At 34.7% G+C, this 11417-nt stretch overlaps 1 protein-coding gene across 2 annotated transcripts in view; it reads right to left on the reverse strand.

The window, feature by feature from the left end:
• cpne9 (copine family member IX) overlaps positions 1-11417 on the reverse strand; it is a 162054-nt gene that overhangs the window by 44551 nt on the left and 106086 nt on the right. For both annotated transcript variants that reach the window (XM_015395002.1, XM_015395001.1), the window contains 5 exons: positions 8166-8229; positions 6867-6970; positions 4230-4334; positions 753-794; positions 381-456 (listed from right to left, as the gene is read on the reverse strand). In XM_015395002.1, coding sequence (XP_015250488.1) covers positions 381-456; positions 753-794; positions 4230-4334; positions 6867-6970; positions 8166-8229 — 391 coding nt within the window. The remainder of the gene's footprint in view (positions 1-380; positions 457-752; positions 795-4229; positions 4335-6866; positions 6971-8165; positions 8230-11417) is intronic.

Below are 11417 nucleotides of genomic sequence, written 5' to 3' on the forward strand. Positions count from 1 at the left end.
TCTGTCTGTCTGTCTGTCTGTCTGTCTGTCTGTCTGTCTGTCTGTCTGTCTGTCTGTCTGTCTGTCTGTCTTATAGCAAAACCCCTTTATTGGAGCTCACTAGGTCTAATGTGCTTTATGTGTTTTTTTTTCTTCCTTTTATCAACTCCTTCATGATTGATGAAAGCACTTTTGGAGTAATCTGGTTCCATTTTTTCTGTCGATAACAGCATTTATTCTGTTTTGAGTCCCAATTACTTAAAAAATTACTCAGTGTTTAACAGTGACATATCCACAAAACCAGATACAATTTGTAAGGTGCCAAATGTATTTCACATCAATAAAGTGGACACACAAGCCAGAATGAAATGAAAGTACAGTAAACAAAGTGTGTGTTTTACCTCATAGACATTGAACTGGTTCTGCCCCCGAGACAGCTCTCTGTAGCTTGTGGTGAACTCTCCGATGAAGTCATGGCTGCAGACATTAAACGTGAGTTCCCATTCACATGATTGAGCAGGAGAAAACATTTTACAAATGAAGAGAAGCTTATTTTCTTCATCGTTAACTCAGACTTTGCCATGCAGATGTTCACTATATTCTGAAATATTCAATTTCCTTGCTAATATAAATTTGCCATTCTGAAAATCTTTAAATATTTGAAAAAAAAAATAAAAAAATACACATGTGGCATTTAATTTCTTTCTAGCAATTAGGAGGGATAAACGTGAATCATCAGGCTTTAGAGTGTGCTGATTGACAAATGCTTTTACCTTCCATCTCGGTCCCAGTCAAACACGTCTACTTTTACAGTCCTAAAAAAGGAAAAGAATTAAACCTGAGAACAAAAAGAAACTTTTGTCTGTGAAAATTCTGCTAACCACATCTAACCACTGCTGTCAGTTAAAAAGAACAACAGGTTCTGGTTTTAAAGAGAGAACAAAAAATTCTACATCATTGTGAGCGCAGATGAAAAAATTACACATTCACTGAATAAATGATGAAAGGAGAGTAAGCGCTGGTTATTACAAGCCAGAGAGAGAAAAACATTATATACAGATAGCATAGAATACTGAAGAAATATCTTTAAATTATCATATATTACCACAAACATTATTCTAGCCTCAGGTTAACGGTCAGATGTAGAGATATTTGTTTCGTTGATATGAACAGCACTTTATTTTGCAGCTAAAAAATCATTAGCATACAGAGCAGGTAGAATACTGTAACATAAATCTCTCCCTGTAAATATTTATAGCCCTTAGTGTCTCCTCTGGGTGTTGAGTAAATTACCTTACTGAGGATATAATGTTAGAAAAAGAAAGAATGCAACCATGGTACATTTTTAGGAAAAACTTTCAATGTATTAGTTTTCAAATGTTTACTAGCTACCAAATAAAAAGGGAAAGAAACAAAAAGCCCTAAACAAAGAAATATAATGTCACCAAAGCAGGAGTTGGACTCATTTTTCCCCTTGAAACAGATCCAAGTTTAAGGATTTTTTGGACATGTAAAGGGCTGAAAGTATAAAAAACCTTTGAGTTAAATGTCATTATTCATTGTTTTGTTTTTTTATGTTGTCCTCCTCTGACTGTTAATATTGTGTTTGTTTGTTTTGAATATTACTATATTTTCAATTTAAAACTTTAGTGTTGGTCTTCATTCACCTCCCAGGCTCCATTACGAACCAGTCTTCTGATGCTACTAACCGTTCATAGTATTGTGAAGCTGAACAATAGCATTAAACTACACTTTATTCTGCTTTCCCTGCCTCCTTGTTCAAACATCATCATCTAACCCAGCATAGCACAAGACAGGTATGACTAATTTAAAGCACTGTTCAGAAAATTATATAAATATATATATATTTTTTTTCTTAGTGTTCATTTAAATATATTTGTGTGATACCTTAGTATACATCTGATTGATTTTTGGTAATCGGCTACCTTAAGTTATAGCCCCCCCGGAGAAAACTCCACCATCAGCCACTGTTTTCGATATATCTACTTTATGAAGGGGTCACACTAGGAGTGATTTAAAAATTCTGATAAAATAAGTGATTAAAAAAAAAAATAGGTGAATCAAATTCCTGCAACCCTAACCTAGCTTTGGAGACATTATATTTCACCTTTCTAGCAAGTCGGAAGCTAGAACTTGTCANGCAGATGAAAAAATTACACATTCACTGAATAAATGATGAAAGGAGAGTAAGCGCTGGTTATTACAAGCCAGAGAGAGAAAAACATTATATACAGATAGCATAGAATACTGAAGAAATATCTTTAAATTATCATATATTACCACAAACATTATTCTAGCCTCAGGTTAACGGTCAGATGTAGAGATATTTGTTTCGTTGATATGAACAGCACTTTATTTTGCAGCTAAAAAATCATTAGCATACAGAGCAGGTAGAATACTGTAACATAAATCTCTCCCTGTAAATATTTATAGCCCTTAGTGTCTCCTCTGGGTGTTGAGTAAATTACCTTACTGAGGATATAATGTTAGAAAAAGAAAGAATGCAACCATGGTACATTTTTAGGAAAAACTTTCAATGTATTAGTTTTCAAATGTTTACTAGCTACCAAATAAAAAGGGAAAGAAACAAAAAGTCCTAAACAAAGAAATATAATGTCACCAAAGCAGGAGTTGGACTCATTTTTCCCCTTGAAACAGATCCAAGTTTAAGGATTTTTTGGACATGTAAAGGGCTGAAAGTATAAAAAACCTTTAAGTTAAATGTCATTATTCATTGTTGGTTTTTTATGTTGTCCTCCTCTGACTGTTAATATTGTGTTTGTTTGTTTTGAATATTACTATATTTTCAATTTAAAACTTTAGTGTTGGTCTTCATTCACCTCCCAGGCTCCATTACGAACCAGTCTTCTGATGCTACTAACCGTTCATAGTATTGTGAAGCTGAACAATAGCATTAAACTACACTTTATTCTGCTTTCCCTGCCTCCTTGTTCAGATATCTTCATCTAACCCAGCATAGCTTAAGACAGGTATGACTAATTTAAAGCACTGTTCAGAAAATTATATAAATATATATATATTTTTTTTCTTAGTGTTCATTTAAATATATTTGTGTGATACCTTAGTATACATCTGATTGATTTTTGGTAATCGGCTACCTTAAGTTATAGCCCCCCCGGAGAAAACTCCACCATCAGCCACTGTTTTCGATATATCTACTTTATGAAGGGGTCACACTAGGAGTGATTTAAAAATTCTGATAAAATAAGTGATTAAAAAAAAAAATAGGTGAATCAAATTCCTGCAACCCTAACCTAGCTTTGGAGACATTATATTTCACCTTTCTAGCAAGTCGGAAGCTAGAACTTGTCAGGGTGGATGATGAAACCTAGAATAGCTTGTTTAAACGGAAAGCAAAAAATAAAATAATGTCCTTTTTGTTCTACTGTATCGTCAGAGTTTTGACATATCTTTATGCAGATGTCTCAGTCTAGTTGTTTTCACTGTATGTATGATTAGATATTAATGAACAAACATGACCCATATGTTGAAATATGTAACTTTATCAAGGAGCTCTAATAAAGTGAAAGACTCTTCCATTCAACCAGTTTGAAGCACCTGTATGAAGCTTCATTTTGTTCTGCATGCAAAAATCTATGATCTGTGTGATAGCTGACTGTCACACATTAATTCATGTAGTGTTGTTCTATATCATGATTTTCATAACGGAATTTTTTTATTGTATTTACATATTTTTTTTCTACAAAAAGCAGCGTTCAGTTGTCTGATTCTTTGTTAAGCATGCAGTACTTTAACATGAAGGCCCGCACTAAAGGCAGAATATACAACACTTAACATTATACATGTTTTTGCTGTTAAAAAATGTGAGTTGATAATAAGTCCAATAATTAAAAAGTGGACCATGTGCTATAGAATGGACTATATGTAACACCAAGTGGCTATTCCACCAGTCAGCTCGGTTGGTGCTGATTTGGTATGTATAACAGACATCTGTGTGAACACTGAGTCAGTCTCAATAACACCAGTGCTGGTCCTTTGAACATCATGACCGACTGCTGGCATTATTCTGACCGCCTCAGCAAAGGACAATGTCAAACATTTAAAACTTGATTTTGAACTTTTTACATTTAATTAGATTTGTTAAAGATATGAGTGCATATTTCTTTACTATAAACTAACTACATTTCTCAAAATAGTTTATCTTGTGTCGTGTGGGATTGTAAAGATGTGCAAATATTTTTTCCAACCTGTCATAGTCACCGTTGCAGAGAGCTCTAACAGGGATAGTGAAGGGCTGCCACACCGGGTTCAGTGTATTCTTGATCACCTCCGTCTTGTGGCAGATAGTGAACCTGCCAGAACAAAAATTTGAGAAATGAAGCCCTTAAAACTTTTTTTTTTACATCTTTATTTCCCTCCGTTATTCCAAACAAAGAATTAAAACAGTTTTGTAGATGTAAAATAACTGATGTTATTACCGTATTAATAAAAACAAATTTATGGAAAAAAGTAACAACAAAAATACAAACACTGTGACAGGTAGTAAAAACTGAATAAGAAGAAACAGGCAGACGAGTCAATTTATGCCCAAAAAATAAACTGAGAATCAAATGTGATATTTGGTGTCACTGTGTGGTTCTCCAAAATGTAAAATCTCTGTTTTCCCAGAGCAATCAAGGCACGTCCCACATGGTTTTAAAACCCAGACTACGCATCACCAGTGTGGATGTTGAGGTTCAGTGCTTCCATCAGAGTTCCCTTTTAGTGATGGTGGTACTTTGGGATAATTGCCTGGAAAGGTCTCTAGCAACAGCCTTATCTCATGATCCGTAAAGTTGAATCCGCCTCAGCTTTTTAGTTAATAATGTTGAACTGAACACGCTGGACTATATGCATTTAGATATATGGAACACAAAACTCTCAATTGGATTTTACAGTGTTTGACTACTATGAGTATACAGCAAGTAAGTATTAAGCATATCACTGGTTTTCTCAGTATATTTTTTTATATATCTAGGTACATTAAACCTACAACAGAGGTAATCCAGTCAAACGCAGAAACCTAAACAGATAAGTCTATAAATTAGGCTATGTGTAATAAAGTGGAATGTGCAAGGAGCAGGGACCTTAGGTATGCAAAAATAATGTCAAAAGAGGTTCAGAGGCCAAATGTCAGATGGTTTAACATAACAAACATGAAAATGAGCTTAAATTAAACAAAACGAATTAGCCTATTTTTAAAATGTAAGGAGTATAAAGATGAGACAATTGTACAAAAAATTAAAGAGTTGAAGTAAAAATAGTCTAAAAAGAATTACTCTTGTAAAGTATAGATAGCCAAAGTTTCAACTTAATTAAGCAAATTAAGTATTTGTTCTTTATTACTTAACACCTCTTGTTATGAGTTTGTTGCAGAGAATTTTGAGAAACCAGGTTAAATGATGAAGACAAAGCTAAAGCTCTTAAATATTGCTGCACATACAGTACAATGTTTTCGGCACATTATCCCAAAAACATCATGCCAATAGAGAAGTACACTGCAAAAACAATCTAGAGATAAGTACACATTTCTTAAATTAAGTTTATTTACCCTTAATTTCAGTAGGTAAATAAGATAATTAGAAAAATGGAATTATTCATTTTTGGTCTCTTTTCTTAAAATGAGATAATCAGGTAATATGCACTACAAATATGACAATGCAATTGTTTTTTTCTTATTTTAAAAGTAATTGTCTCACCTCCTCAATTCTCGAAAAATGCAGTTATTTTAAGAAAACAACACTTATTAAGATTTCAATTTTTTTTGCAGTGTTTGTATGTACAAATATTGAGGTGTGGGCAATGACCCAGCAAAGTTTGAGCAGTTAAAGGATGGACGAATGGAAAAACGTACCCAGAAATGTTTTGTACAAATCTGAAGATAAAAACTGTTTGAATATGAATATTAACAATAATAATGAAAAGCAATGATGGACTGGTGGGTGCTTTCATTTGTATTGAAAAGAGAGTATGTGTAGTAATAGTGATCCTCTGAGTTACCAGAGCTTCAAGCATTAAGAACTGTAAATGAATGTGACCAGGAGGAGTCCATGTGCTACAGACAGACTGCATTACTGGTACTTCACAGAGTTTTAATAGAAGGTTTAATATTCCAACACTGGAATCACCCCCATGCACATTTTGGTCAGTGGGACAGAACCCCTGGAAAGGGATTCTGTCTCACTTTGGAGAAGCCCTAGGGATAAGCTAAACTTAAAAGCAGCCAACTAAAGCTTTGTGCTGGAGCTCTCCCTGTGAGTAAATAGAAAATTCCCTTTCTCCTCTTCTTTTGGACTCTGGAGTCATTCCCAAAGCACAACATATGAAAGCAAATCGCTTGGCAATCTAAACAAAAGCAAAACAGGGCCCATCTCAGACTCAGCTGTATTCGGTTTACGGGGAAACAGGGAGACCTGGACAGTTAGGTGAGTAGAAGGAACATTTCTAGGATCTCAATCTAGGCTCCATGTTTACATCAAACTTGTCGTTTAAAAGAAGAATTTGCTTGAAGTGTTTATTTCCTGACAGAATCTTTCAGAAATGTTTTGGGTGTTCTGCGAGATTCCTTGTTTGGTTCACATGTATGGAGGTGCTGTGGGATTAAAGGAATAAACACACACTAAGATGCATGTGAGACACATGATTTGCTGTTTTTACACATAATTGGACTGGTGCTGTTAGAGGTATGCAAATTCCTTGCAAATTGTTTCACATAAATATCTGTAATTGGTCAAAAAACAAACAAGGTTAGTACGTAACAGTTTCAGTGTAAGGAAGAAATATAATCCATTTGTTCAAATGTGAACAATTAGATTAACCAACATATCCTCACAATTTATACTTACGTTCCATCCTCATTACTGCGGTAAAACACCAGGAAGGGGTCAGACTTTCCAAAAAAGTCTTTCTTATCCAGTTTGTTGGCACACAACTGCATTGTGGCAATATCCTGAGAGAAAAGACAGAGCTTTTTAATATAATGCTTCTGATGCAAGTTATTTTCTAACAGAGCAACCTCTTCAAGATACTTTTTCACAATTAAAGCCAAAACTCTGTACAAAAGTTTAAAGAATTGTTTTTTAAAGTCCCTCTGGATGTACAGTAACTCACAGAGTAAAATAGGGCATCCATACTTAATTGACTGACTTATTGACTTTATTAATCTCATAGCGGAGAAATTAACTTACATCGTCTGAAATAGTCAAAAAGAAGAAGAAGGTGCCAAAGGAAGAAAATGTGCATGGGTGTATGTATACTGGTGATTTAAACAACAAGAAGCATCACTCTAAACACTTGTTTTGGATTGTTCCATAGAATCAGATAATGTATAGGAGAGAAAAATAAATCTTATTTGGCAATGTCTGCAATATATTCAAGGAGGCGGAGAGGGATCCCTTCATACATATGTATGAGTGGAAATAGCTGTTAATGAGGAGTCGTGTTTTTCCTGCTTCTGCACTGAGATGCCTGGGACAGCTGAGGCCGGAAGGAAGGAAGGAAGGAAGGAAGGAATTAAAGACAGATAAATAATTAGACCTTTTAGTTGATTTCTCCTGAGTGATGAGGGCATCATGGGAACCCAGGTTTGCCACTGACAGCAGTTGAATCTCGTTAGGAGCAAAAATCTCCCCGAGTACCAATGGTAAACACAGCTAAGATAAGCGAGTTCATATAATGATCTCATGAGCACACACATGCACCCACAGAAACAGCAATAGAAAGTCTCCAAGTAGCCGAGTGGCTGGCTGGAGTTAATACATAACTGTGTCAGGGAAACTGCAAAATTGGAGGAGAATATCGCCTCATAGCAGAAAAATCATCTTGACAGTTTATCTAAAACATATTTAGAGAAATGTGGTGAGCTTCATGCCAGTAAAACCTGATCTGTTTAACCTTGGATGGAGTAGGAGGTTTAGGGAATTCTACAATGAATTTCTGCACAGTGTTTATCTGGTTTGATCATGAAATATTAAGTCCTACGGTATGTTTGCATGTATTAGGTTGACTGAATGCATAAGGAGACAAATACAAACTATTAAATCAACTTCAATGCATATTCAGATAAAAATGCAGAATATTCAATCAGGATTTAGGATGTTTGTATGTGTGTGGGTGTGTTGATGTATGCGTTTGTGTGTACTGACCCTGCAGTTACTGAGCTCCTCCGCAGTCAAGATTATGACTCCACACTTCTTCCCTGGTATCCCGCTGAGAGCATAAAGAGAAAGAGGCCGAAAGATGTGGTAACTGTTTTTCTGCATGAATTATAAAAGTAGAAAACAGATGCCATTTATAGCTAAAAGCTATTATTTTGCCAACAGACAGCCCTGCATGCAGTTACTTGTTTCCCAGAAAAACTCACACTGGGACACACACTTACTCTGTTATTGGCAAGCCAATACTATAACTGGACTACAAGTGGAAATTAGGCAATAACCACACACAGCGTACAGTTTAATACAGAGAAAAATATATCTTGTTTAAAATGCTTTTTTATTCACAGTGTGGTATTAATCAGATTAAACACTTTAGGTCATTATTTTCAATGTTACAACACTAGAAATATCAGAAAGCTTAACTTCTGTCAAAGTCAAAAGATGCATATACATTTTTTGGTGTTTTATTTTTTTAGAATCGCTTCTTAAACTTTATGTTTTAGGAGTGATATAATGGGTGTGACATACAGCTTTCAATTTCTTTGGGGTTTAGATTACTGTACGTTTGCTTTAAATTTACTTTATTTTCCTCAGGCTACTAATTTTCAGAGTTGCTCTGAAATTAGTCCATTTAAAGGACCCCTTGGTGTCCAAGCTTTAACCTCCTGGCCAATATCAAGAGATGCTTCCATAATCTTTCGAATGGTTCTGGGCTATTTCAAGGTATGCGGATATGCACCTTTTTTTTTTCCATTTCTTCATGCAATAGGTCTATTTCCAGTCGCTTTAGACACAACTAAAAATTCCTCTAGTGTTCATAATCATTACAATTCTAAATTCCTGTTTTGGTCTCTTTTGTAAGAAAAAAAAAGGAGAAAGAGCTAAATCAATCCAATCCCAAATATGTCCTGACAGATACACATCAGCAGATGCAAAGAATGCGCTAGCGTGAGTTTTTGCTGGACCATCTGTCATTTGAAAATTCTTTCTTAAAGTTTAAGTCTAACAGACTTTTCAATATCGCTTAAAACTGTTTTACCTTTGTTCTGAAAAAGAGCCTCCACCACCTTCCTGCTTGGGGCTGAGCATCCCTATAAGTCTGATCCTAGAAATCCCCCCTATTAACATTATGTTTATCAACAGTCATTACACTATCTGACTTTGCTTTTAATTGCTCTGTAAATTACAGTTTTTATTGGCTCAAGATGAGTAAAGCTCACAGAGCTACACAAAAAAATACTTTTAATACATCCAGGAAGGATGACCAAACTTTTCAGAAATATATATATATAAAGTATTTAAATTTGTATTATATGCTTTTCCATGTCACAATCATACCCTATTTTGTGTTGTTTATGACTCAACAACTCAAGTAAAAAAGTAATAAGAACAAATAAAAAAGGATTAAAGTGTTTTAGGTATTTTTGCTAACCAGTGTACTTATCATACTGCTTCACCTTAATTTAACAGCAAACAAGACGCCTAAACCCTACTTCCTTGAGCACCCGATGGATGAGCATGGAAAGTACATACTGTTCTGTACCTTTCACAAAGAAAATGGCCTGAAAAAAGATTTATAGCAGTGCTGTCACTGATTAAAAAGGCATTTATTTTTAAAAACTTCTGTATTAAAAAGCCCTGCAAATAATATCCATACAAGTAGTGGTTAAAAACTCTAAAGGGGGATTTCAGTATTAAAAAATGGTAGATAAAGCAAATAATTAGCATTATGTTAAGATAATCTAACCAGATTTGAATTTCTGATGAGCATCTGATTGTAGAGCATTAATCCCAAACATGTATTTCTGATTAAATACAACAGCCTTTTGCTTAAAAAAATAAATAAATCAAAGAAAAACGTCCATCTGATGAAGTAAAAGACTTAGATGTAAATATATTTGAGAAATTGCAAATATGTTACCACTGCTTATACGCAACATATCAACACTGGTGGGGCACATTTTTCTAAGCTAAATGACTCATACAAAATAAAGTACAATACAACAAAATAAAGGTGTGCACTAATATGCATGAAAATTTTTTATATAAAGGTGTATTTATTTTCTACCAAGTGTTCAAGGCTAAATCACGATTATGTTTTTTTTTTTTTGTGCTTTACTTCTTTTGTTTTGATCCAATTTAATTGGCACTGCATGCAAAGCCTTAGATCTAAAAGAATGCGGAAAAAGTACAAGGTGACTAATCTGTCAAGGAGGAGAAGAAATTGGACAAAAACACAAAACTATCACCTAAAAAAAAACACGTGTACACCCTAAGAGCAGCCATAGGGGAAGGAGAAGTAGATGCATAATGGGAGCGAGTGGAGCAAAGTGAGAGAGGATAATTTCAAAGACACCAGGGCATAAAAGGGCCAAGGCTGAGTGCTTCTTCATTATTATTTTTAAAATGTAAGATGAGTGAAGACAGGAACAGAGAGTAAAATGAGCACAAAAAAAAGCTAGAGAAAAAAATAATTTTCCTATGAGGTATTTTCAACTCTGGCTTGACTTATCAGCAATTCATGCTGGGAAACTTTTTCAACCTCATGCCAGAACAATTGCAAGTACTCAAAAATAATTCTGTCAGTTGGGTGCAGTAAATAAGTAGGGTTGTGCCAGGAGACATTAAGGGCTGTGTCTGATTTAAAGGTTTCAAATTGATGCTAAACTAAAAGACTACTGTACCATTTTATGATAGGGTGTTTCAGTCATTAATAGCCTGAACTCCACTGTGTTTAATCCAAAATAAAAATACATATAAAGCGCTCATGTCTCATGTATAAAAGAGGGCAAAGTAATCATACTGAAAGTTTGCCGTGAGAAAAAATGGCAGCAGAAAATAATTCAAATCTACAAAGCCAAGTAACATGTAGCTGAACACTTTACTCTCATGCATCCAAAATGCATAAAAATATTCTTGAAATATTCTGCATACTACACATTTAAATCAGTATAAATATCCCTAAGCCACTGAAACATCTGTCCACATAACCAGAGAAACATTTATTTTAGGCCACCAAAGGGAAACTTTATTAACACACCTTAGTTAAAGGAATAGTACACCCAAAACATGATTAGCCTTCATTTTCTACTCACCCCCATGCTGAACAACACTCTGGAGTACTTTTTTTGATATCTCAAATGCATCTGGAGATCTGGGAGGCATAAGCGTCGTTAGACCTATTTAAGGGTGGCTTCAGTCACCCTTTCTTTGGCATTAGCCACCCTATAATTATTTTGC

Source organism: Cyprinodon variegatus, unplaced genomic scaffold (genome assembly GCF_000732505.1).
Source record: "Cyprinodon variegatus isolate N-32 unplaced genomic scaffold, C_variegatus-1.0 Scaffold718, whole genome shotgun sequence".
NCBI lineage: Eukaryota > Metazoa > Chordata > Actinopteri > Cyprinodontiformes > Cyprinodontidae > Cyprinodon > Cyprinodon variegatus.